A 26,615-nucleotide genomic window follows, 5' to 3' on the forward strand; every position below is an offset into this window, starting at 1 on the left:
ACATTTTACATTATAAATTAAAATTAGATTCTTCAGTAACTCTTTAAAGTTGACATCAACTTGTATTAATTATTCAAACTAATAATCATGAGAAAAAGATTCTGCAAAAATGCTTCTGTATATCAATTTGCTGTATAATAACCCAAGGATTGACAGCAATATATTAAAGAGAACATGCCTTACTTTGCCTCTACACACAGAACGAACACAGTCAGTCATCTGTCCTGTTTCCAATCTGAAGGCACGACATCGCTTCAGCTCCTGATCCCATAGTTTAACAGCCCCTCCTTCCTTTGATCTAATAAGATAGTAGCCAAAGACACTTAAGTATGAAAGCTAGCTCGTATTTTAGTCAATTAAAATATTTTGTTACTTAATGTAGTTTAACGTCTCTCTCCTTCCCATTTTTTTTCATTTAGCTTATTCCCTCCTAAGAAAACCCACTCCTAAAAAGCATGGAACTAAAATGACATTGGCTGCCATCATACTTTTCACTGTTTGTGTGTTATATCCGTTTCCCTCAGCCTGACTCTGTCTTGTCTATTTAAATTGTGAGCTCTCCAGGGCAGGGACCCTCTACAACTCTGTACAGTGCCAAGCACAGTGGGGCACCATTCTTGATTGGCCCTTAGGCACTAATGTAATAAACAAAATAAAGGCATTATAAGTTTATTCCTTAAAGATTCCATTAGCATTTGTATAGGAAAAATATTAATATGCAATATATACCAGTCTAAAAAAAATAAAATTCAGATTATAGATAAATTTATTAAACCTTAACAGTTTTTAAACCAAGGTCGATTTGCTTTTCGACTGTTTTAATCTCATCTTTCAAAAACACATTCATTCTTTGATTTGAATGAATTATGTATATTAATCTATAAAGATGATCAATTTTGCTGAAATCTCTGAATTACTGTCCAGAGGAAAAATAAATCAAAGGCATAGTTAGATTACAGATTCTGTAATTCATATGGTGCTCCTCAATTTCCTGCACTATAATGCTTCTTCCCTGCTGTAGTGAAATGGCATTTAGAAAACTCTTTTGTGTAGTGACTAAAATCATATGATGTGAAGAAAGGAGTGAATTTCCCAAACTACTGGTTTAGTACTATAGGTTAAACACTACCTGTGAGCCATAACAGTAAAACAAGGAGAGTGTGAAGGAAGAGAAGAGAGAAGGAAAGAGGGAAGCAAAAGAAAATACAGGAAAAGAAACTGAAGAGGAAAACTGAAAGAGAAGCAATGGGAAAGGTGTTGATGGGGAAATAGGAAACAGAATAAGATTTGTAGCATGTATTTTTAATTATTATTATTGTTTATTTTTTATGCAGTGCCTTCAATGTTCTAGATGCTTCATAGAACAAGTAAAAGATATGGTCCCTGTTCTGTAGAGTTCACAGCCCACAAATGGAAAAGGCATGAGATGGTAGACAATGGGGATGAGGAAATGGCAGGAAAAAGGCCAGATTCTCCATTTCCCCCTTCTTGTACTGGGTGCAGAAAACAAGGTCAGTGGAGACTAAGTTATTTTTGTGTCTCCCTAATTTTGGCCCAGAATAAGGGCCTTCCCAGCTCTAAACACAACGTAGAGCAGCCAAACACAGCTTCTTAGAGCAGAACTGAGACACCAGGGTAGAGCAATAACATTGTGTGGTTATTTTGATAGGCTGTGCATGCTCTGTGGAGGTTAATTTTAATTATGTATTTTAGCTATAAGTGTTACTAGACCAAAGCATTGCATTACATTTCTGCTAAATGATTCAATTACTTATCATGAGCAACTGCTATTTTTCAACAGATAGTCATAAATATTGATGTGTAAGTATGCAGGCTTCCATTGCTCTTAAAAGTGGTCTCAGCATATCTTCAGAAATCTGTGTGGTCAAAGCATTAGCCAAGTATGCAAACATATTGCATACATCAAGTTCCCTTAGGTGGTCACCCATACATCTTCTGTATTTGATTAGTAAGATAGGTGAAGAGTCTCAAAATGCAATTCAGGGAACAAGAGGAGGAGATCTGGCTTTTAGTACTTTTGATCTACGTTAAATGCACACGCACACACGCACACACACCCTTTTGTCACCATTTTTTTTTCCAGGAAAACTGATATTTCCTAGTGATTTCCATTATCAAACATACTACAAAATTGTATGTCTTTGTGGTTTTAAGTAGTCTGTATAGTTTACATTAAAGTGTGCAATGTGTTTTAAGATTCTTCAGAACAGAAGAGAATGTACAGCAGTTATGAGCTGATTTTATTTTTACCTTTTTCAATATATTCATTGATTCTTTTGAACCTATGTGCTAAGAATACCCTTTTGGCTTTGAGACATTCAATATTACATTAGAATGTCGAGAAATAAGTAGCAAATAAAAAAAACATATTAAAAGCAAAACATCTTTAAAAATGCAAGACTATTATTTTAGGGAAATAATCATAAATTTGATGGAGTTTTGTATTTGGATGCAGTGTATGTTAACAGCTATCTCCAAGGGAAAGCAAAAAGAATCACACCAAAATGAAAAGAAATATGTAGTGTTCTGCAATATTGAATCTTGTTGAGCTTTCAGTCTCATTAAATCTGCTGTGTGCTATTGGCATCTGCAAATGAGGCTAGAGGAGCAGAAGACAGCTCCCTCTCACAATGCTGCTTTCCTCTCTACTGCATCCCTTCTAATGCCAGCTCTGAAAGTGTAAAAAGGGATTGGAAGAAAACTGGCACTGGTAATGAAAATAAAGGATCTTCTTTTTGAAATCTGATTAAGACGGACCCAAGGGCCATGCTACTGAATAGGTTTTCTTTAACCTTTCAAGTGTCTCATGAGTTTTCCTGACAAAGATATCTGTGTGAGAAAGGGGTGGTCAATTTATATTTCATGGCAAGGGAAAACTGATAATTTCATTGTTACAGTTCAGGCCTGTATTTCCCCTCAGTGGTCCATCAAGGGCCCCATTCCCCGGCTTCCACTGTACGTAATGCTCCCATTGTAAAAGAGTGTTTATTTCTTTACTGTTTCAAAACTATTTGACCTAGTCAGTCTTAATCTTAATAATGAAAAATCATCACGAAATGTTTGAAATAGCTTGCATAGGTGCTTAAATAAAGTGACTGATGGTAACTACTGGAATTTCATGTTCTGAAGCACATTTGTACCGCACATAATATCTTAGTAAAACATATTTGAATGATAAAACAAAAAGACTCACGGTCTTTCTTTGCCTCCTGTTACGATTAGACCATCTCTTAGTGTAGTGTACATTGTGAACACAGGCCCATTGTGAGCTTTGGCCACAATTCGTACCAATACATGATCTTTCCAAACACAAACATCTCCACTGATGGTACCTGTAAATGTCAAGTTATTCTGAAAAGGGGGGAAAATATACTTATCATCTGATTCTGAATAAGTCAAGAAGAAATACATTTAATTTTTGTAATAAATAAATAAATAATGAACACATTCTACATTTTGGGCTAGACTGTGGCTTTATTAGTGCTATGCACTTTTAAAGGCACATGCTCTTCTCCAGTCAATGTGGAAGAAGGATAGAGCAAAGGTCATGCCTAGGCTGAGATGTCCAGCACTGCACAGAGCATGAACACTCCCCTCCCGCACTGAGAAAGTGCAAGGTATGGAATTTAGGGACAGAGCTCTCAAGTCCGTTCCGCATCATCCCTTTGCACAACCACGGAAGAGCAGCCAGGAAATCAGGAGCAGCTAAGATACTAGTTAGTATCATGTTTCACACAAAAACAGTAAGTCAGACTATTACTACTATACTTCAAGCACAATGTTTGATGGAAATCATCTTCAGTGTCCAGCTATTAGGTACAGCACACTTCCCTCAATGGAGTACAGATACGGTCAGTTTAAAAAAGGAAAGAAGAAAGAATCTAACTCAATGGAACATAACTATGGTTTTCTTTAACTGTACGTCCTATTTTTGAGGAGTAGTAAAGTTAAGCCTAACTACCTTAGGTATTCAGAAGCAATGATACTGAAAAATATTTAAAACCAGTAACAACTAAATGCTTGGGAAGTACAAAATGTTTCTGTTAAGTAAGTGCAGAATTCTTTATGTTTCAAATTATTGGTGATATTTAATACATAAGATATTATATCAATGTGGAGAAAATACATTCCCATGATTGACTCTGCTGATTTTATCTGTCATTGGTTTCCCTTGAAGTCACATCTCTATCTAAGGCACTAATATAGCCTCCATTATCATAGTATCTGAGTTCCTCACAATCTTGATGATGTTATATGCATTGAAAACATTTAATTCCCAGATATCCTGATTCACTTTCCAAGCTGTTTACGGTATTTACATGACTCATTGCCACCCACCACTGAAATGCAGCTGATTCTGTGCAGGGAATGACACAACTGTTTATCTGTGTACAGCAACATCACATAACATCAAATGACTAAAAGTGAAGAAAAATATTATATCCAATTGAAACTGCAGTGGGCATTTAGGCAGGATGGATACATGGGAATGTGGCCAGGAAACTGCTACTAAACACCATCCCTATGCTTGTGAAAAGTTGCCCATACTTTTAAAAAAATTACTTATTTATCTAGATTTGTATGCAAAAGTAAAGAGAGGCACTTATCCACCCTTCCTAAGCATCCTTGGTATAAATTACAAAAACAGAAATAAAACTGAAGTGCCAGCAGAAGACAAAACTTCCCCACAGGTTCACCGCTCTCAAACTTCACCCTTAGATGCAGCTTGGACCAACAACTACCGTTTGCACTGTGACACAAAGGTCAACTGACTCAGATTATACTGGACCAGAAGAGGGAAGCCTGTTCCAGAGCTAAAGGCCACTCAAGGAGAACACTCTACACACCAGCCCCCCTCTTTTAAATCAAGGGGAATCCAGCTCAAAACACATCTTCCAATTGCAACTCTGATAGAGAGGCAGTCTGTCCCAAGCCATTTAGGGCTTTAGAGGTCACAAACAACAATTTAAAGTCAGTCTGGAAACCAATAGGCAGCTACAGTCGATCATACAGAACAGTGTCATGTTCGGCCATTCAGAAGTACCAGTTAATAAGCAAGTTGCCACATTGTGCACCAGCTTAACTTATTAAATTTACTTAAGATATAGTACCATGTACAGCACATTGCAGCAGTCCAGTCTTCAAGTGACAAAGGTGTGGGTCCTGGTTTAGCATCTCAAAGAAATGGTCACAATCTTTTAGCAAGGCACAGATCATTTTCATAGACTCCAAGGGCAGAAGAGACACTGTGATCATCTAGTCTGACCTCCTGTATACCAAAGGCCATAGGACTTCTCCAAACTAATTTCCTTTGAATTAGAGCATAACTTTTAAAATAATCCATCATAATCCTTGGTACATTGAGGATAATTACCCATGGCAACAAAGAGCATTCCTGGACACTTTTGCTGTATGATCATCCCACAGCAGCTGGGCAATGCAACAATACACCCAGACTGTGAACAAGAACCACCCCATGGTGGGCCCAAAACCTTAATAAAAGTGGAAAAGTTATTCTCTTAATTTCTTCCGGTTGCCTCTCCCAATTTAACAACATCACCTCAGTCTTATCTGGAATGAACTTCAGCCAGCAAGTTCCCTGCAGAATTCCACATAAAAGTACCTTAAGGGAAGAGGTACTACCTCCCTGTACCACCTTCTGGGAATCTTTAGGCAGGAGAGAACAGAGTCACCCTAGAGCTTCTCTAGAGTCCACAGATAATTCTTCATGTTTAATGAACACAAGAGATGAGAATCTCATGTTTTAGGTCTCAGCTGAAAGAGGGCATATTATTACAATGACCTAATTATACTGGGCTGCTAAATATTGACTTGAAGGGAAAAGTGGTACCAACCAAAACACTAAACAACTTCTCATAGATGCTAGATTTCTCTTGGGGATCTCCCATCCAAGTATAGATCAGTCCTGATCCTGGTAAGATATGATGACCTCACAATCTGGGGTGGTATGGCTGTTTTTTATACCTTTTTATAAACTTTCTACATTAAATGCATACTGCATATTGTGACTTATTCCCCAAAAATTTGGATCTCGTTTAGTTAAATTTTGTCTTGGAACAAGCATGGACCCAAAGGTCAAACCTTCCTATCATTTTTTGTAAAGTAATAAAATAGAATGGGACTAGATGGGAATATTTTTAGTGATCAAAAATCAATACATATGAAATGTATACAACACTGGGAGTATCTGAATTCATAACCTTTTTCTAAAGAGAATTCTGAATTAAAATTAAATGAATAAGCTCTAGAAATAATAAGTTTATATACTAATCAGTAGGTTACAGCAATCTATTATGCAAATAGGCATTTATGGCAGAAAAGTTCAGGATAACTCATTTTACTACATATACAGACATGGAAGAATAAAATGTAAAAAGGATGTTTTGTATGTATGCATTTTTAAAGAATTTGTTAAGATACATACAGCTCCAAAAGCTACAGATAGCATGGTCTGCATCCGTGCATCTTCTACTGAACTCAGTAGCCCTTTTTTACTGAGAAGAGCTCTTCCAGCCAGGGTCCAGAACCTCACATGTTTTACTCCCACTGAAACAAACTGGGTATCTGAATCCGGTCTGAATTCTGCTACAAATATACGTTGGTTATGACCAGTTCTGCTGGCAATTTTGGCACCTGGCAAAAAGAAAATGGAGAATTTGAACTTACCACAAATATATGTCTTCTCCCAACACAGGAATCCTTTACTCTGGAGCCTGATGAGTTATTCATCCCCACAATAGTCAAAAAAGTAGCTGAAACTCCAAACTGTTCCTCCTATATAAATCCTGGAATGGCATATCTCCAATGCTTTAAACCCTAGAAAACTACACACATATACAAACTACGTACCCAGCATAGGAAACATTCCAGAATAGAGAAAGGTGGTGTGCGGGAGAACAATGAAATGAGGAGACAGATCAAGAAGAATGGAAGACTGAAAGACTTGATGACCAAGACAGCATCTGGTGAAGATGCTATGTCTACTTGTAGGCTTTAATTTTCAAAGGGGCCTAATGATCAGGGCCTTACTCCTATTGTATTTCAATGAGATTTGGGAGACTAACTACCTTAGGTCCTCTGAAAATCCCAGCTCTAGCATCCGGTCAAAATATGCAGAGATTTCCAGGGGGCTGCTCTGCAGATTTTTCTCCAAAGCTGCTCTATTTCTCTCTGTCCAAGATGAGTAGAGTACATTCAACAAAATCAGTCTAAGACTCGAAGATGGTGCCTTTCCAGCCTATATATAGTTTTCAAAATTAGATGTTCTGACCCATTTGAAGATGGTTGTCTTAGATGCTTTTTTCTTACCTGCACAGCAGATGAACAAAGTATCTGACTACCTAAAGTACTTTGTCCTATCCAGGAGGCATTTGATGCCTCTGTAGCTATCCAGATGGAAGCATATGAACTCTTGAGGATGAGCAAGTTTAAGATAGTGGCATCTTGACTGAAATGGTAAGGAGAAACTTACTAGACAGGCCCTTACTAAACATACTATACAGGATCTATCTTTGCCCATGTGTGGGTCATTTTCATTACATCCACTCATCACTCCTGATGGATTTCTCCTTGGTCAGCAAAGACCACCAGATGGGAAAGTGGCCAGTCATTGGGTAGTGTATCATGTCGGCACCCAGGGTTCAGGGCTCTGGTAGGGTTGCCAGATGTCCGGTTTTAGATCGGAACACCCAGTCGAGAAGGAACCCTGGCGACTCCAGTCAGCACCACTGACGGGGCTGCTAAAAGTCTGGTCGGCTGTGCAGTGGGTCTAAGGCAGGCTTTCTGTCTGCCCTGGTTCCGAGCAGCTCCCAGAAGCGGTGGCATGTCCGTCTCTAAGGCACAGGGACAGCCTTGGGGGCTCTGTGTGCTGCTCCTGCCCCAAGCGCTGGCTCTGCAGCTCCCACTGACTGGGAACTGTGGCCAATGGGAGCTGCGGGGGTGGCGCCTGCAGGCATGGGAAGCACACAGAACCCCCTGGCCTCTCCACCTAGGAGCCAGACATGCCGGCTGCTTCCTGGGAGCCACGTGGAGCCAGGAAGCCTGCCTTAGCCCTGCTGCGCCATGGACCGGGAGCCGCCTGAGGTAAGCGCTGCCCAGACGGAGCCCACACCCCAACCCCCTGCCCCAGCTCAGAACTGCCTCTCGCACCCTAATTCCCTCCCAGAGCCCACACCCTGCACACACGCCCACAGCTCAACTCCCTGCCCCAGCCCTGAGCCCCCTCCTGCACCCCAAACACCTCATCCCCAGTCCCAACCCAGAGCCCACAGCCCAGCTGGAGCCCACACACCCTTCTGCACCCCAACCCGCTGCCCCAGCCCTGAGCCCTCTCCTGCACCCTGAACCCATCATTTCTGGCCCCACTGCGGAGCCCGTACCCCCAGCCAGAGCCCTCACCCACTCCTGCACTCCAGCCCCTTGCCCCAGCCTCATGAAAGTGAATGAGGGTGGGGGAGAGTGAATGACAGAGGGAGAGGGCATGGAGTGAGTGGGAGGTGGGGCCTCAGAGAAGGGGTAGGGGCCTCAGGAAGTGGCGTGGCAGGGGTGGGGCAAGGGTGTTCAGTTTTGTGCGATTAGAAAGTTGGCAACCTTAGGCTCTGAGTGCACCAGCAACTTTGTAGTCATGGTCTGGGTATGAACTTGCCAGTTGGGAAGGGGAGAGAGAGAAGGAGCAGGACAATGCAGAAGAGAGGATGGGCAACAAAACCCAAGGTCCTGTGGTCTAAAACCTTGAACTCAGAGCAGAGATGCTATGAATGACTGTTTACTATAATTGGGCCTGTGTTGTAATTTCAGAGATTATAATTTCAGAGGAGGAGCAGTTTAGGCATCACATTTCTGAGAGTTTCAGCTTGTTCTGTGGTCTTTGAGTGTCAATCAGTCAAGTCTCTAGAGGACTCCTTCTGGGTGTGAAAAGATTTATATTGAGTAGAAAGAAATAGATTCGATACAAAACAATGAAACAAGGTTTACTTTCATTATTATAAATGGAGGTCAAGGGATTTTCTTATCCATTGTTTACAAGGATGATTCACTGGAAATACATTTGGCAATTATCACAATAGTTGAGCACATTTATCTTATTTTTAACTTGTACAATATATGCTATGTAACATTTATTACAATCATTTTTTTCAGTTGATAACCAAAATTTTTATGTTGCAATTTTGATGTGTGTTCTTGATTGACTTAGGGGCAATATAAATGTATTGTAAAAATACAAATGCTTTCCTACCTTCTTGCCACTTCCAAATGGTAATGGTGTGTTCAGGATCCAGCCCTACAGAGAGGAGAAGTTTGCCAGTGGCACTGAAACTGACTGAACAAACTCCCTTTGAATGGTAGCATCGCAGTACAGATAGTGTCTGTTTGTTCATTGCATCCCACACGTGGATAGAAGGAGCTGTAGCTAAATGAATATAAAATCAACAATTATTTGTTATATGCTTACAAACAAAGGCAACATTTTTGCTACTGAAAGCCAATGAGTTTTTTAACACTAGAAAAATGAAATTGTTTTGGTAAAAAAAAAAAGGGGGAAATTTTGGTCTCACCTTATAAACTGACTTTTTGCAAACAAGACCACCAGTCTGGACTGCAGGCTTGTTGTTGTTGTTCCATATTATATTGGTGCAAGTAGCTCCACCCTTTAGTTGGTTGCTGAGCTTCTGAAACCCAACAGAGCCCCTCAGACCAGGAGTCCTCTCTTGTTTTCAACCTGAGATAAACTTTCCTTAGCTTGAAACAATAACTCAAAGTCTGAGAACTTCGAAACATACCTTCTCTAGTAGTATGTAACCTGGCACAGGTTTAATACCTGGGTGAGACTTTCATACTGGTGGTTTCTGCAGAAAGTCAGTTTACAAGACAAGAACAAAATTTCCTTTTCTATAAGGTGCCCACCAGTTTGGAATGCAAGCTTTATATCTAGCAGTATGCCAGCTGAATCACTGGTAGGCTTACTGAGGTAGAAGAACTAGAGGTGTGTATCTTGGTATGAGTTACTTAGATTGTAAACTCTCTGGGGTAGGGATGGTCTTTCCACAATATGCATGTACATTATTAATCATGATGATGATGATGATGATTTATGACTATGGTAGTGCCTAGAAGTCAGGGACACACCAGGCGGCCAGGTAGAGAGCGGGGACGGGCTGCGCTGCTGGGCCCATTCGGGTCCGGAGCACTCGGGCCAGGCCGGGGGGAGCATGCGCGGCGGCGCGGGTCCGGGGGGAGGGGAAGCATTCGCAGTGGCAGGGGACCGGGGGGAGCATGCACGGCAGCGGGGCTGGGCACGTGCCGCTCGACAATATTGGGGCTGGCGGCCGGGGGGAGAAGCGGCGAGGGGGAGGAGGCTGGGCGCCTCAGCAGCAGCCTTGAGGGAAAGGCTCCGTTTGGCTGGGCTCAGTGCTGCCGGCCACCCCGCTGAGAACGGCCTGGCTCAGTGCACCCGCCGCGGGGGAGGGGGAGGAGGAGAGAGGGGAGGGGGCACGGCCGGAGGAGCGATGGGGGAGGGCGCGGCCTCCGCCACATCCTCCCGTGTCCTCTGGGGCGGTGGCCCTTCCCGGCAAGGCGGCCGCCGCGCAGCGCGGGAACATGGTGGCAAGAGGGACCCGCAGCTCTCCAAACGCGCTGCTGCTGCCGGCTCCGCTCCGCAGGCAGCCGCCGGCCTGTGTGTGCCAGGCGCAGCTCTGACACACACTCCCCTCCTCCTGCCCACCCTCCCTTATCACGGCTGCTCCCGCTCCCCGCCGCGGCTGCTGGGAGCCGATTAATAATTGATGGCAACAGCCCGGCTGCCGAAGCAGGGCGAGGTGTGCAGCCGGGCTCAGGCGGGCGGGTGGCCGCTTGCTGCTCAGCCTGCCGAGCTGCGAGCCCCGGCCCAGCGGGCATCGGCAGCAGAGGGGCGGGGAAAGGGCTGGCCAGGGACAATGGCAGGAGGGATGAGATGCGGGGGCGTGGGAGAGGAGCTGGGTGGGCGCGGAGCAGCCGGAGGAGGAGCCATGGGGGGCGTGGCCAGAGGAGGAGCCAAGGGGGGGCGCCTTTTTTATGTTTGCTCCCCCTGCTCTTAAAACCTGGCTACGCCACTGATCACAGAGACAGTCCCTTCCAAAAGAGCATACAGTCTAAGCATGTTTCAGAGTAGCAGCTGTGTTAGTCTGTATCCGCAAAAAGAACAGGAGTACTTGTGGCACCTTAGAGACTAACAAATTTATTAGAGCATAAGCTTTCGTGGACTACAGTCCAGTTCATGTCTAATCATGGTTTGCAATCTGTGTATAGAGCCTGGTACAATGAGGCCCCAATCCTGACTAAGGCTTGGACTTTCAGAGGTGTGTAAGTGACTCAGCAGCACAAACCTACTTGAAAAATCAGTAACAACCTTTGCAGAAGGAAGACAGAAGGACACTCCTTCAACTTATGAAGAGTCCTGAAAAGAGTGGATCCAGAAGGCTCTTTTCTGCTATGAAGATTTCCTTCATGCTGTTACACAGCCACATTGGCTTAACAAAATAGAAACCCTCCCCCTGCTCCTTTTTTTAAAACCTTACATAGCACAAAACAGGGAATCGAATCTGTGAAAATCCTGGGAAGATTCATTTGTTTGTATAGGCATCCAACTTCCTGAGCTAAGAAAACTACCTTGTCAAACCTCTCGCAGAACAGGTAGACAAGACCTTAGAACATGTTGAAGACTGTTTTCAGGTGGACCAATTTCTGAGAGCACACTAATTCACTCTCCTTAAGGCTAATAATAAACCCCATATGAGTAAGCAGCTGTACTGACTCACAAACTAGTTTTGGAGCCTCTAGAGATGACTGAGCTTTCAGAAGCCTGTTGTTGAGATAGAGCAGAATGTGCTGGTGTGGGTGGGAGCAATGCAAGGATAAAGTGTAAATTAAAAGTGCTCTTGACCCAGAGCAAAGCAAATATTTTTGATGTGATGATGCAATATGTATATGCAGGTATGTGTTTTTTTTTGAAAGTGAGGATGCCTGCAGGTTCAACTGCTGCTATAACTATCTGGGTTGTCTTTATTTTGAATTCCATGTATGGCACAAGGGGACTGAATGATGTCAGATCTACAAGTACACAGACACCCCTGGATCTCTTTGGTACTTGAGAACAGCAGAGTAAACCTCTGCAAAACAATCAAAACATTACATCTCACTCCTCTGTCTGATAAGAGATGGAAAAGACAACAAATCTGTGAGAACTTTAAGAGCTTGGTACGGGGCCCCATCCAAAAAGGTCTATATTCTAAAATAAATGGTGATCAGTCTCTGCTTGACCTGGAACTATGGCGCTATGGCCGTCACTAACTAGAGGGTCCCGCCTTCTGTGTGGATATTAATAAGTAAAAGGGAATGGTAGCATGACCATGTTTAGGGAATCACTGCAAAAGAACTTGGAAATCAAATGGATTTTGTCTAAACCTTTTTAACCTATTTTTGATCTGTTAGGAAGTCTGGATCTAGCACCTGCAGCTTAATGGTTCATGTCTTAGTAGTGCATAATACCATGGCTGAACACATCAACGATATTTGGAACCAGCTCATTCTTACACAATGCACAGAAGGAATACTTTTCTTTCATGGAAATGACCCTTCATTTGGTGACACCACAGTTACTGCCATTTTTTATGTTTGAGTGTTACCTCAAAGTCTTGAAGAGTATTATAGGCAGGTAGTTAAAATAGTGCATTGTTGCTGGGCAGAACAAGCTTCGGGGATGCCCCAGAATTATTTGACAAACTTCTTTACTTCTTTGTGGAAAATGAAACAGATGCAGGGCTTTATCCTAGACTTTGAACAGCCTTTTCTTCTTCAGCATCCTCCCTGGCAAAATCCTGGACTGCCTTAATCTCTTCCTACCTGACAGCATGAGCTGAAAGTTTGTGGATCTCAGATAAAGAGAAGTCTGGACCATCCCCATCTAGGGTGACCAGGTGTCTGGTTTTCGACTGGAACACCCAGTCGAAAAGGGTCCTTGGTGACTCCGGTCAGCACCGCCGCGGCGCTAAGGCAGGCTAGTCCCTACCTGTCCTGGGGCACCGTGCTGCGCCCTGGAAGCAGGCTGCAGGTCCAGCTCCTAGGCGGAGGTGGAGGGGGCCACGGGGCTCCGCGCACTGCCCCCACCCTGAACACTGGCTGTGCACTCCCATTGGCTGGGAACTGGCCAATGGGAGTGGGGGGGGAGGTGGTGTCTACAGGCAAGAGCAGCTCGCACAGAGCCTACTGCTCCGCCCCCTGCCTACTAGCCCCTTCTGGCGTGCGCGCAATGCGGTGTCAGGACAGGCAGGCAGCCTGCCTTAGCCCCCCCCCACCTGCTGTGCCACTGACCGGGAGCCATGCGAGGTAAGCTCGTGCCCCAACCCCCTACCCCAGGCCCCCCCAAACCTGGAGCCCCATCCTGCATGCCAAAGCCCTTATCTCTGGCCCCAGCCCAGAGCCCGCCCCCTCTCTAACTGCAACCGCATGCCCCAGCCCCCCCAAACCTGGAGCCCTGTCCTGCACCTCAAACCTCTCATCCCTGGCCCCACCCCAGAGACCCCCCCCCAGCCTAGAGCCCTCACCCCCTCCCACACCCCAACCCCCTGCCTCAACCCACAGCCCCTTCCTGCATTCCAAATCCCTCGGCTCCACTCATTAGCCTGGAGCCCATCCTGCATCCCAAAGCCCTCATCCCTGACCCCACCCCAGAACCCATCCCCCAGCCCAGAGCCCTCACACCCCAACCCCTTCCCCAGCCCTGAGCCCCCCCAAACCCAGAGCCCCCCCAAACCCAGAGCCCCCTCCTGCACCTCAACTCCCTGCCTCAACCTGAAGCCCCCTCCCACACTCTGAATCCCTCGTCCCCATACCCCAGTCTGGAGCCCCCTCCTGCACCCCCACCCCCTCATCCCCAGCCCCACCTGAGCCTGCACCCCCAGTCAGAGCCCTCACCCCCCCCCTGCATCGCAACCCCCTACCCTAGCCCAGTGAAAGTGAGTGAGGGTGGGGGAGACCGAGCCACCGAGGCAGGGGGAAATGTAGTGAGTGGGAAGCGGGGCCTCAGGGAAGGGGGTGAGGCCTTGGGGAAAGGGAGGGGCTAGTGTTCAGTTTTGTGTAATTAGAAAGTTGGCAACCCTATCTTCATCTAGACTCCACAAATGTGGATTTGAGTAAGTCTACCACAACAGGGTTAGCTGGAAGAAAAATGTGGTTCCCTCCGTTTGTGCTCTTCTCAAAATCTCTGCCTTGATCTTGCTCCTCCCTCATGGAGGTCACGGTCTGCCTGCTGAGTATTTGTCCTAGGAGAGGGATGCATTTTGTGGGGTGGTCTCTCTCTTTTTAGTCAGGGTAAAGGTTCCATGGGCAAGCAGGGCAGAAGAGATCTGCACTAGAATGAACCAGACCTGTTCTGCAGTCAATAGAGCATTTCATGTGCCATTCTGATCCTGATGCCAGCAAACAATTTGGCATGGATATACTTAAAACATCACAATGAAGAGCAGCAGCAGCCCAGATTCTAGTCTAGTAGCTCCACAAAGAAGAGAGAATTTAGTGCAGGACCCAGACAATGCCATCAGGAATTATATAAATTTATTAAGACATAGAAGGTCAAACTAAAGCTGTGCTAGGAGGGTCAATGAGGCAGCAGAAGTGCCTAAGTGGGAGTTAGTGGAGACATTATGCAGCACTAGAGGGGTTACTCCTGAACTCAGGAAAACAGCCATATTATGGTTACCTCTTACGTAGGAATATTGGTTGGAAAAAGGCTCCCTTGTATGCTCTCTCCCATCCTTAATGCAACCTTCATTTGTCATATTCAAAAAAAAAATCAACGTACTTCAAAATTTCACTGACCATGTATGTGCTCATCACATGCATAATTTTTATCATATTCTCTATATATACACAAACCCACTTTTATGCATCTCTGTGTCTGATGTGTGACAAACAACTAAAATGACTGCTCAACAATGAACTCACTCACACATGATGGTGATGGATCCTTAAAATTACAGTTAAGATACAATTTATTACTAAAAATAGCTCAATCACAATTGTCAAAAGACCCAAAATGATTCATCACTAAATTAAACTGACATAATAACAATCATTTTCGATCACTGGTAGTAATTGCACGACAATCATATAGTAGATATGAAAGGTGATTATTTTATTCACTCAGTCACCTAGGCCTCCTCACTGGAATATTGCTTTAAATGTATAAATTACAAAATTATGTTCAATTGAATTGTCTAAAACTGTTAGTTGTCAGCCCCAATAGCTTCTAAAAACTGCACATTTGTACATATATGCTCTAGTAGTAGCAGTAGTATGCTATATTAGAAATAGTTTATCGCTGGGAGGCAAGAAGGGAATGTGTTTCAACAAAAATCGTTTTAAAGTGTGTTCTTTTGAATGTTTTGATTTTTCGTAAAGGAAATATTTTATTTTTACAATTTACTGAGCTATTGTGGTTTAGTGCTGAGGCAGTAAATGATTGATATGTGGTTTTATAAACTTGAAATATATTCTCAGAACTTATTGATCTACAGAGTTGTAGACAGTGACTACTCAATAGTCTAACTATACCTGAAGAGGTTAAAATTTTATTTCCCTTACCTGACATATCTGCTGAGTCTCCTGTAATGGAAAAGCAGCAGAAAAATCATTAGATCAGAAATAAGGTAAGTGTTCAAGAAAATATATGCTACAAAAAGTGTAATTTCTTACCACACGCCTTGCGGTCATCTTCTTGCATTACAGCAGTACCAATACTGCTATTATAGTTAAAGTAGTAGAACAAATACTGATGTCTAAAGTGGTTTCAGTCACATTTGGAATACAAATGGCTAGCATTAATGCATTTTGTCTTCAATTGTGTGAGTTATAAAATGTACAAATGTCACTTGGATCTATGCTTGAGTCCTTCTCTACCTAGCTCTAAATTAATAGCATTTTTTACATGTTTCAGGCATGCTAGCCAATTAAGTAAATAAATGCCCAGAGGGAAATAATGTTTGAGATGGTATATTAATAAAGGGCCTGATCCTGACATGTACTGAACCCCCTCTACTCCCATTTACTTCAGTAGAAGGGATGGGTGATCAGCATTACACAGGAGCACGCCCAAATTAGAGAAGCAATTAAGCATTCTGCATAACATAATGGATTTAGCATCATCATAAAACATTGCAATGAGATATTCTGATGTCAAAACTATTTCAGTGCAAGACTACAGAGTCTCCGCTACCATGCCATTACAATTTGAAAACACATTAAAGTAATATTTCTGTAAATCTTTGGAGACTGCATTATGTCAAAACTATGCTGATGCAAGTTATAACACTGTTAAAAATACCAAAAGCAAATAAGTATAAGTAAAATAACCCTAATGCCAGTGCAAAGCTTTAAAAATTGTTTTGCTTAGAAAAAAATGTTTATCTTTTTTTAAAAAAAATTCTCCCCCCATTTAATTACTGGGATTATTTGCATGGAAACGATTTTATTTATGTGGTGTCATCTGTTCCTGCTCTTCTTTATTCCTCAATCCAGGTTATAAAACAAGGCAGAAGTTGTTCTATTATTAGCTGCTTTACAGGATGTTTATGGGACAAATGAGCATTAAAAGTGTCCTATGTTTCCTCCTGGGTGAAGAAGCACACAGGGAAACAAAATAAGCAAAGAACCATAGCTTTTGTAGTGTCACTGCATTCCTCCCGTCCCATTCTGCATTCTTTGAGTAACCCTTTGAGTAAATCTAATCGCAATATTTCAATTTTGTCAAAATGATGTTTTGTTCAACCTGAAACAAGTTTTTTTTTTTCCAAAAAATTTGAAATTTTTTGTTTTCAGTTCAACATGAAATGTTTTTTTTTCAACTTTTCAAAATTCCCAGTGAACAGAAAAATCCATTATTTGCCCAGCCCTTCTTAGCAGTGACTTCAATACAAATTTTTGTAGAGAAATAAAAATATATTCCTGTTAAATCAATCTGGCTCCTACATTTTCTAAACTCTAAGACATTCAATATGTGCTATTTGCTAAGAAACATTAAAAGATATGCAACATATGTTTGTGTTGTGAAACTGCCAGAGGATTTTATTGTGCTGCGATGTCGAGACACAATAGTGTTGATGTAAGAATACTGTTGTAAGGATTTCTTTTTGTGTGTGTGATCCTACATGTCAACTTTAATGTCATTTTAATATATTTGTTTTTACTAAAATCTAGATTATCACTCGGTTCCCAAACTTGGTTTGTGGCTTGTTCAGGGTAAACCCCTGGCGGGCCATGAGATGTTTGTTTACCTGAGCAGTGGCCACGGTTTGCCGTTCCTGGCCAATGGGAGCTGCAGGAAGTGACTGTACCTGCGGACGCTCAGGTAAACAAAGCATCTCGCAGCCCGCCAGGGGCTTACCCTGAACAAGCCGCGAACCAAGTTTGGGAATCCCTGATCTAGAGGGAAACACTCATTACTGCTTTGGCTCTGTTTGGAAGGTTAAAACCATTTATTATGAGCACTGTAGTTGTAGATACTGTAAACCTGTATCATGGGATAATATGTAAATTCACAACTATTTTTCCATTTAAGATAAAAATGCAGACTATTGTTTAATTAAATGTTCTTCATTTGTCTCCCTTTCATTAACAGACTACTGTTGAGTTGGTTGGAAAGACTGTTTATGATGATGATGTCCCAGAACAAGTCAGGAGATTAAATGGAAGTACAGACGAATTTAAATGGGGCTCATTCCAAAATTACTTTCTGATAACTCTCCAAGCAAAATTTTGGCTTCCTAAGCCTCCCAATAATTTTTGTTTAATTGTATTAAATTACTCTCCAGAAAAAAAATAGAGGACAGGTAACTGAGTAACACTCATACAAACGGAGATAGCATAATCAAATAATCTTTGTTTTATTCATGAACTCGAATGACCCTAAAATCATGCTTATATGTTAATTTCATTTTAAAAATATACAAACATACCTACTTGGCCAGTTGCCACAAGGTTGGTAAACTTGGGGTGCTGATTTACAGTGAGGCACAGAATATCATCATTATGTTCCTGGTAAAAAGTCTGAGAGCCTAAAATAAAAATACAAAAAATTAATACGTTTGTTAAAACATGTATACATATATGGCAATGATTAAATTTGAAAAAAATGTTATAATATTTAATAGAGAATGGCTTTATGATGACATAATATTCTATATACAGTGCTTGGAGCCATGAATCACTAAATTCTAAATCTGGATTTGATATATATTTTTCAATGATATTGGACAGGTCCCTTAACCTCTCTCCCTCAGCTTTATAATTAGGAGTATTGTGAGAATGGATCAAATTTGTCCCTGGTGTAATTGCACAGACTTCATTGCTGTTACATCCACTATTGATATGAACCATTAATACTTACTTCCCTACCCCACAGGCTTGCTGTTTGATGATTAGTTTGTATTAATAAGGTATTTTGAAGATGAAAAGCAGTAAATAATTGTAGTATGTCTCACTTTAATAAATACTTTTGAAAACATTCCATGCTTTAGATTAAAATACTTACCATAAACATAACAAAGCTTTTAAAAGTATACACCTGAGTAAATAATGCATTTGTTGAAAACAAACCATCAGTGCACCAAAAGATAAATTGCCATGGAAAATTTACTTTATAAAATGAATACACGTGCTAATATATTTTCTGTGTCCTTTGTCAAAATATATTCTTTTAAAAATAGTTCAGTCATCTTAAATGAGCTCCTGTTCAAGGAACTGTGCTCTGCAAATGCTGATATGACAGAAAGTCTCCTGTTCTGACCACAAGCCCTAAATTCTCAATGTCCCCAGATGTGCTCCCCAACCTATTGGGGAGGCACCAGTGACTATGGTCATAGTTGGTGGAGGATGAGCAAAGGGAAAACCCTGGCATACATTGCTCTGATCTGCCTAGCATTGTAAGAAGTCCAAGCCTGTCCAGCGATTGACAACTTGGGCAATAGACCAATAGACATACACTGGAAGAGGATGAAAGCACAATCTTGCATGCTGAACTCCATAAGTGCATGCATACATACGGCCTAGTAACTTCAGGCATACACAGACCATAGTTGAAGGTTGAGATTGGAATGACAGACACAGGTGACAAAATTGCTTGAAATCCTTTGTTTGGTAGAAAGATTCTTGAACTCAGAGAGTTTAGTGGGGTCCCGGTTTTCCGAGGTAGATTTTTTAAGATGGTATTACCATTGATTTTCCTTTGATCAAAATCAGGCCCAGATGATTGAAGAGATGTAGTGTGAATAGGACATGAAAGAGGACTTATTCTCTAGCCCTGTCATTCCCTAACCAATTGTCCAGGTATGGGAACACATTAATTCCTCTTTTTTTCTGAGATATACTACTACTACTATCATGTAAATACCCATGGAGTGGAGGACAGGCAAAAGGGAAGCACAGCGTATTGATAATGCTGACCTGCCACTACAAATCTCAGAAACTGCCTGTGACTTGGGAAAATTACCACATGGAAGTTAAGTGTCATGAAGATTGAGGGTGGCAAACCAGTCATTGTGACTGAAAGCCGGGAGAGCAGTCACCAGAGTAACCATGCGGAATCTCATGTATTTGTTGAGGCTGCAGAGACGGAGGATAGGTCTCATCTCTCCCTTGGACTTGGAGATCAGGAAATACTATGAGTAGAATCCCCTTCCCCAGTTCTGAAGGGGAACCTCTTTTATGATCCCCAAAACCCAGACAGTCTGCACCTGTTGAAGGAGCAGACACTCATGAGAGGGGTCTCTGGAAAGTGATGGAGTAGGAGGATGAGAAGAGGAATGGACAGGAACTAAAGGCATAACCCAGTCCCACAGTGCTCAGGACCCACTTGTCCATATTATTGACTCCCAAGACCTGTAGAAGTAGGCTAACCTATCCCCAAATATAGGGGAAATGGCTTGAAGCCTGCCGACTGGAATGCTGGCTTCGGAGAGTCAAATTAGCTGCATAATGAAAAACAGGCTGATTGGTTAAAATTGGGACTAGAAGACCTCATATAAGACTTGAGCGCCTTCCTGGAAAAGTCCTGCTGTCTAGAGAGATAATTCAACCTACAGAACCCACTTCAGACAATAATGCTGCTTAAGCTGTTGCCCTGTAAAGTGATGCCTCTTTATCGCTGGTGTTAAAATCCCCAGCAAATGCATCATAGCTCATCTTTCAAGGAATGTAACATTTTATCAGTTTTCTCTGAAAACAAAAATTGACCATAAAGGGTAGGTCCTCAATCATCTGTGGACCTCAGGAGCTATACCAGAGTTCTGGAACCATGAGGCCCTTCTCAGTGTCACAGCACATGCTATAACTCTTGAGGAAGCATCAGCCATTTCCAAAAGCTGACCATAGTGATATTTTTGCCACTAGTCACCTTTTACAATAAACTCTTAAACTCTTCCCTGGAGGATTTTGGTAACTTATCTATACATTTTGCCATTGTTTCCCACTTTAGAAAGTCATACTTTGAGAAAAGGCCTGGTGATTGGCAATGAGCATTTGTAAGGATGAGACAGAATACATTTTCCCAAACAAGTCCAATCTTTTAGAGTCCTTGTCCTTTGGTGTCAACTTCTCTCTCTCCCATCTTAACCTCTCATTAACTGCTCTTATGACAAGAGTAGGAGCACCCAAAAAACAATTCACAAGCATGTGGTATCTTTTATTTGCATGTTTCATTGTGGGTGTAAGGAATCTGGGTGTTAGGATCTTTGCCGGTTCCTAGATTGCTTCATTTATGGAGAGAGTCACTCTCCCTGGAGCTGAGGACTGGAGAATATCCATCAATTTATGGGTGTTCTCCTGAGCAAGCTTGGCCTGAATATCCAAGGCTGAACGATTTAAAATCCTCAGGTACAAAGGAGGAAGAATCTGGTATCACAGAGTTGTCTGGCAACGAAGAAGAAGGAGGAAGCAGAGCCCATGGAATCTCTGTGGCACCTGTACCAATGGTTTAGGCTGAACCAGCAATTCTGGAGCAATTACTGTCTGTGGCTATAGCGACGGAGGTTCAAGAAGAGAGGCTACTGGAGGAATAGGTGACCTCATTCTGGACTTGAGCAACAGCCCAGGGATTCCAAGGAGGCCACTGTGGGTAGGGTTACAGTATTGGTGGCCAGAAAGCACTGGGCCACAGACTTCTATCTCTATTAAGGGACAACCCTGGAGATGGTGGATATACTGGCCATGCATTTGCAGAGAAGAAGTGGAGCTTTTCTTATAATAAGCAAAAGATAGAAGATGCATGTTTTGTTAGGATATTGTAACGCTTCTGGTAAACAATTGACCTAAGAGTAGTGCTTCCCAAATTCAAACCACCAGGCAAATTGCCTGTATTTTCAAAACACAGATGATGATAGGGAATAATAAGCCCTTTGAAAGTCTAAGTGTACCATTTAACACTTAGGGGTAGTAGTTGGTGAACTAACATGCATGGTATGGGAGGACTGAGAGGTGAGATGCTAGTTTAACAAATGAAGACATAAAAATAGTCCCAATAATGTTTTTAAAACCTCTTTCAAACATTTCTAAAACAGTTTTTCTGTAACATATATGGAAAACGTGAAGCTGTTATGTGGTTCAAAGGTTTTATTGGCATGAGTTTTGGATGATTTGCATAACTAAGTAATGTGGCCACTCAAATGCATTCACTTGCTCATGTCATATTTAACAAAAGTCAATGAAAAGCACAGCAAATGCATTTCTATACTGTCTTCACTTTATAAACGTGTGATGAATTAAAAGGTCCCACAGAAGTTTTCCCTGTACATTTTATTATATATCCATGTGTGTCTAAGGCACATTCTGTACACATTCCAAGTGGCTGTCATTTTGGATTACTTTAAGAGAAAACTACTTGCAGCAATGCTGAAATTTTAAATGTATTAAATTCAAAACTAAAATGAAACATCTTAGGTCTCATGAGCAATTATAAAAACTTGTTCCATGCTAGTTCCTGCAGCTGGAACAGAAACGTTGAGACTTTAATTTTAGTTTTGAAATTCCTCTTTGACCACAGACCTAACTCAAAATAATATATTAAAATTAAAGCTGAGGAAAACTTGAACAGAAGCAGCACACCTCATCCCTCTTGACAGAAGGGAATCTAAGATGGCAACCATAACCTGGAAGGCTCAACAGGACACTGTGATATGTGATATGTCTCACAGCATCACAATGACAAAATTGCAATGCCTCCTAAATTACAGATTCTTTAGCAGTATATTGCTGTCAGCTGAGAATGTGAAGACAATTACTTTTTGAACACACATGATGCTGGTACATGGAGGAGGAGTACTACTGAGTTAAGAAAATTGGTATTGAAATAACTGGATTCTTATACCTCCTTCCAAATATTGTCCTCACAGGGATTTATTCAGATCTCTTTTGATTACATAGCACAAATAATATAGATCACACACTCTTTGATTGCACTTTTAGTTAGATTTTCTTCCGTAAATCATTATTTTGCAATTTTTCCAGACAGCACTAACATTTTAAGTATACTGGTTATCAGATGGGTGTTACCTGTATACATGAGCAGAGAAATTTTCCTAAGTAGTTTTTCCTACCTGTTGCCACGTTATATAGAATCCCAACAGATGCAGTATGATAAATTATATCAGCACCATCATTCAGATAGTGAACATTGTTCCTGCAGTCCTTGCCTCGGTACCCAAATACCAGCTCCAATACTAGATCCTAAGAAAACAGATTTAAGTCTATTAAATACTTTAAGACTTCTTTATGAATAAAGCTTTCCTAGTGCTTTATTTTTTAAACATGTGTAATTGCCTATATTCAAAGGAAAAATGAATTTTTGCTGATGGCCAAAAACATCTGAGACTGGTCTGCTGCCTGTTACACCAGTATATCATATTTCCCCCGTATCTCATGCTATATCTTTTGATGGATGTTAATGGAAACAAATTTTTCACAAAAGATAGTATACAGTCTCATCCGGCAACAAGAACGTAACTCTTGATATACAAGATGCTAGGACCCTAGTATGAATAGTATTCTTCACCAGTTTCATATTCCCATAGTCTACCTGATATTCAGCTTGGAGGACTAGGGGAATTGGAATGCTGAGATGGTGCCTAAAAATTCCCAAAGCATCATGGCAAAATACTACATACTATGCCAAATATTTTTATTGAACATTAATTAATAATCTATATTTCTAATATGGTGAGAATATTATTTAATATTTATATTACAATAGCATTCAGATGCCTAATGATGATCAGGGTCCCACTGTGCATGACGATGACACAGATGAAGACACACTCCCAAATTTAAAGCACTTACAATTTAAGCAAACAAATCACATATGAAAAGGTGAAGGGATGGGGTACAGTCAAACATAGAATGAAAAAAAAAAACCTCATATGCACTGGGGGGAGAGAAAGAGAGAGAAAATACTAATTAAGACCCCAAATCCTACAATCAGATCTAACTGCAGGATTGGGGTCTAATCCCACCTAACCCTAAAAGCATCATTAATTGGCCGATTACTTACAAACTTCAGAAGAAGTTTATTTTGAATTTGAGTTTTAAAGGCGAAGACTGTAGTGAAGAGTTCAGGTGAATTTACAGATGAGTTCAGGGAGGGTATTTCATGCATAAAGGGGAGAGAGAAATTTACTGCATTCCTCTGAATAAACTTCAGAATTAAAGGTAATTTGTTTAGCTGGTTTAGTAACCTACTGGTAATACAATGCATGGCCACATGGAAAAATCAAAGTTCTGGCCAAGTGTGATATTATACTGATACCCTACACTCACCCAAGAGGGACTCCATACCACATAGGCTGAATGTGCTGTTTCTGTAACTGATAGACTCTGGAGAAAGCTGTGGCTCAGACACATTTGTGGGGTGGGGTGACATTGGACCTTTCAGGGATCAAAAGAAAAATGAAAGATAAAAGATCCTAAAGGATCCCCTCCCAAAAAAAGAAATTTGCTGCTAAATACATACACGATATTAACTATTTCTCTCTTTATACTAACTTTACCATATACAACCATTCACTTTATTGATATGCAAATCAATTTTTTGGACAAAATAGTAAAAAAAATTAAGGGATTAAGGGAATGTTAAACTAGGAAAAAAAAGATGTCTGTGGTTTTCCTTACCTCTATTGGTCTCTTTTTTTTGCCAACGTTATTTGTCTGAAGTTTTTCAGGCTGTGGCAGTGCCCTACTAACTGGTGGTCTGAAATAGAGAACTGTGAATAAGAAAAGGCTGTCTGTGACCCATTCCGTACTAGAAGAGTATAGTCTAATCTGTTATCTGGATAGGGAAAACTGCTAAATCACTACGTTGCTTGAATTGTCAAAGAAAAAAGGCCACTGAAAAGAATAGCTGTCTCTGATTGTAGAAGTTTCACAATTTATACTGATCAACTTGATAAGTTTTTGACAATTCTAAAAGTATCATTAGGTCAATTCAAAGTCTTATTTTCTAGTAAAAATGAACCAAACATTTTTAACTTCTAACAGCATATTTTTTTCTCCATGTTCTTCCCTTTCAATGCAATACTTATTGTTGGATGACACACAAAAGTTTAGAGGCTTGCCTGAACTATCTAAACTCATTTAAGATTGTCCACCCTTTCCCACAACTCCAGACAGACCCCAGTTATCTCCCCACCTCCTTTCCTACCTTCCTTCAATAGACTCTAGATACCCACATCTCTTCCTACAACTGTAAAAGTCTCTGCTGATCCCTGGGCACCTCTGCCACAGTTCAAGTCAGTTCTTAATTGAATAAATAGAAATTAGAGATAGAAAAGACCTATTAACATCCAGCCCATCTCCTTGCAAATCCATGTTTGCTTTTATATCCTTACAGTATACATTCTAGTGTTCTGGTTAGTCTAGTTTTAAGTTGTCTCAAGCAATGGGCTTCCATCACTTCACTAGGAAAATAATAATTTGATCAAAATTTGTTTGCTTATCTTTTTAAATATTTGTAATATTTATTTATTGTAGACAACATACATGATTTCAGTCACAAAGGACAATTATACATATATTTAATAACTCAGGAAAAGAAATATATTTTATTGACCACATTTATGTAAGTATTGCTAGCAAATTGCAAGAGCAACAGGAGCTCATTCTAGATAAAATGTTCAGTTGTTAAAAAAATCTTTTACACAAAACTATCAGAAAAAGTAGTATTCATTCAAAATTGGGGATTTAACAAGTCTTTGTGAAGTTTAAATTATTTAACTCAGCTGAGTTTGTAAGAGAGTTAGTTATCCATCATTTGTCTTTGAAAGGAAAAGCTACAACAGACCATAACTCCTGGAGACAATGCCCCCAGAACATGACTGGCAGGAAACTTGTAATTTGAGTATTTTTCAGGCAGCAATCCTATCTAGGATACAGAACACAAAAGGTGCCCATTGGTTGGGGCATGGAACATACTAGTTTTTCTGCCAAGTTGTTTTTCAAGTGAAAGATAGAAAAAGATTAAGGAATGCAAATATGTATCTTCAACTCTTCTGGGAAGGTTGGTGGCTGGAAAGCTATTACAGTTTTTATTCTCAGAAACTCATATATACAGTATTTTTTCTTCCCTAAAGGCACCAGCAGCATTAGAATCTCATGCTACTGTGAGCTGATGGTGGGGACAGAGGAGGGAGAGGGACAGTTGTTGACTACACCCCCTTGGACCTAGCAATGTGGCCCCAGCGTCCTATGCCTCTCTCTATGGCCATGATATGGAGCAGGAGCCTCCCAATTTCTGAGTGCAGGGATAAAGAGAGAGGCAGGCTGGGTCAGTCTCCCCCCTCAATCACCTCTTAGACTTAGCACAAGGAGCCATCAGTCCATGAGGTTTTTGTTGGCAGTTCCTTGCTTTTCTATAAATTTTCAAAACCTTTGTCTAGTTCCCTAGTTTCAGCTATTACCTCTATACTAATAGCTCCCAAATCTACCTATCTATCCCTAACCTCCAACCATTCTTGCATCTCCTCCTGCTCTTGTACTTAATATATTCAAACTAAACTTCCCAACTTTCCTCACCCCTTTCCATATCCTCCTTTCTCTACTGGTGATGATACCCATACTTTACTTTCCCAGGCTTGGAAGATTGTTGTCAAGTTTGATTCTTCTCTCGCCTTCTCCCCCATATTTGGGTTTTTCTTTAATTCATGTTGATTCTTTCTCTGTAGTATTATTTTAAAAAATTCTATTGCTGTTGTCTTACTATTTTGTACATGGAAAGCTCTCTGATAATGACAGGTTTCAGAGTAGCAGCCGTGTTAGTCTGTATCCGCAAAAAGAACAGGAGTACTTGTGGCACCTTAGAGACTAACAAATTTTATGGCTGACTTAGAACAACGCTTCCTTAGCTCTCGTCCCCTAACGCCCCTACTCTACTTGCGCTACATTGATGACATCTTCATCATCTGGACCCATGGAAAGAAGCCCTTGAGGAATTTCACCATGATTTCAATGATTTCCATCCCACCATCAACCTCAGCCTAGATCAATCCACAGAAGCGGTCCATTTC

At 41.3% G+C, this 26,615-nt stretch overlaps 2 protein-coding genes across 8 annotated transcripts in view; one reads left to right on the forward strand and one right to left on the reverse strand.

Moving 5' to 3' along the window:
• ZC3H14 (zinc finger CCCH-type containing 14) overlaps positions 1 to 18,574 on the forward strand; it is a 79,433-nt gene extending 60,859 nt beyond the window's left edge. For 2 of the 3 annotated variants that reach the window (XM_005285374.5, XM_024103141.3), the window contains exon 17: positions 17,690 to 18,574. In XM_005285374.5, coding sequence (XP_005285431.1) covers positions 17,690 to 17,756 — 67 coding nt within the window. In that variant the 3' untranslated portion in view covers positions 17,757 to 18,574. Of the gene's footprint in view, positions 1 to 1,334; positions 1,512 to 17,689 lie in introns of all 3 variants that reach the window. The other variant, XM_065593496.1, reaches the window with a different exon arrangement.
• The window catches only part of EML5 (EMAP like 5), a 303,917-nt gene that overhangs the window by 9,993 nt on the left and 267,309 nt on the right, over positions 1 to 26,615 (reverse strand). For 2 of the 5 annotated variants that reach the window (XM_042858582.2, XM_065593492.1), the window contains 9 exons: positions 24,226 to 24,304; positions 23,875 to 23,982; positions 22,659 to 22,788; positions 18,027 to 18,125; positions 15,658 to 15,678; positions 9,278 to 9,451; positions 6,467 to 6,675; positions 3,215 to 3,372; positions 184 to 298 (listed from right to left, as the gene is read on the reverse strand). In XM_042858582.2, the coding sequence (XP_042714516.2) occupies positions 184 to 298; positions 3,215 to 3,372; positions 6,467 to 6,675; positions 9,278 to 9,451; positions 15,658 to 15,678; positions 18,027 to 18,125; positions 22,659 to 22,788; positions 23,875 to 23,982; positions 24,226 to 24,304 (1,093 nt within the window). Of the gene's footprint in view, positions 1 to 183; positions 299 to 3,214; positions 3,373 to 6,466; positions 6,676 to 9,151; positions 9,452 to 15,657; positions 15,679 to 18,026; positions 18,126 to 22,658; positions 22,789 to 23,874; positions 23,983 to 24,225; positions 24,305 to 26,615 lie in introns of those variants that run through there. The other 3 variants (XM_042858583.2, XM_065593493.1, XM_065593494.1) reach the window with 3 other exon arrangements.

Source organism: Chrysemys picta, chromosome 4 (assembly GCF_011386835.1).
Source record: "Chrysemys picta bellii isolate R12L10 chromosome 4, ASM1138683v2, whole genome shotgun sequence".
Lineage (NCBI taxonomy): Eukaryota > Metazoa > Chordata > Testudines > Emydidae > Chrysemys > Chrysemys picta.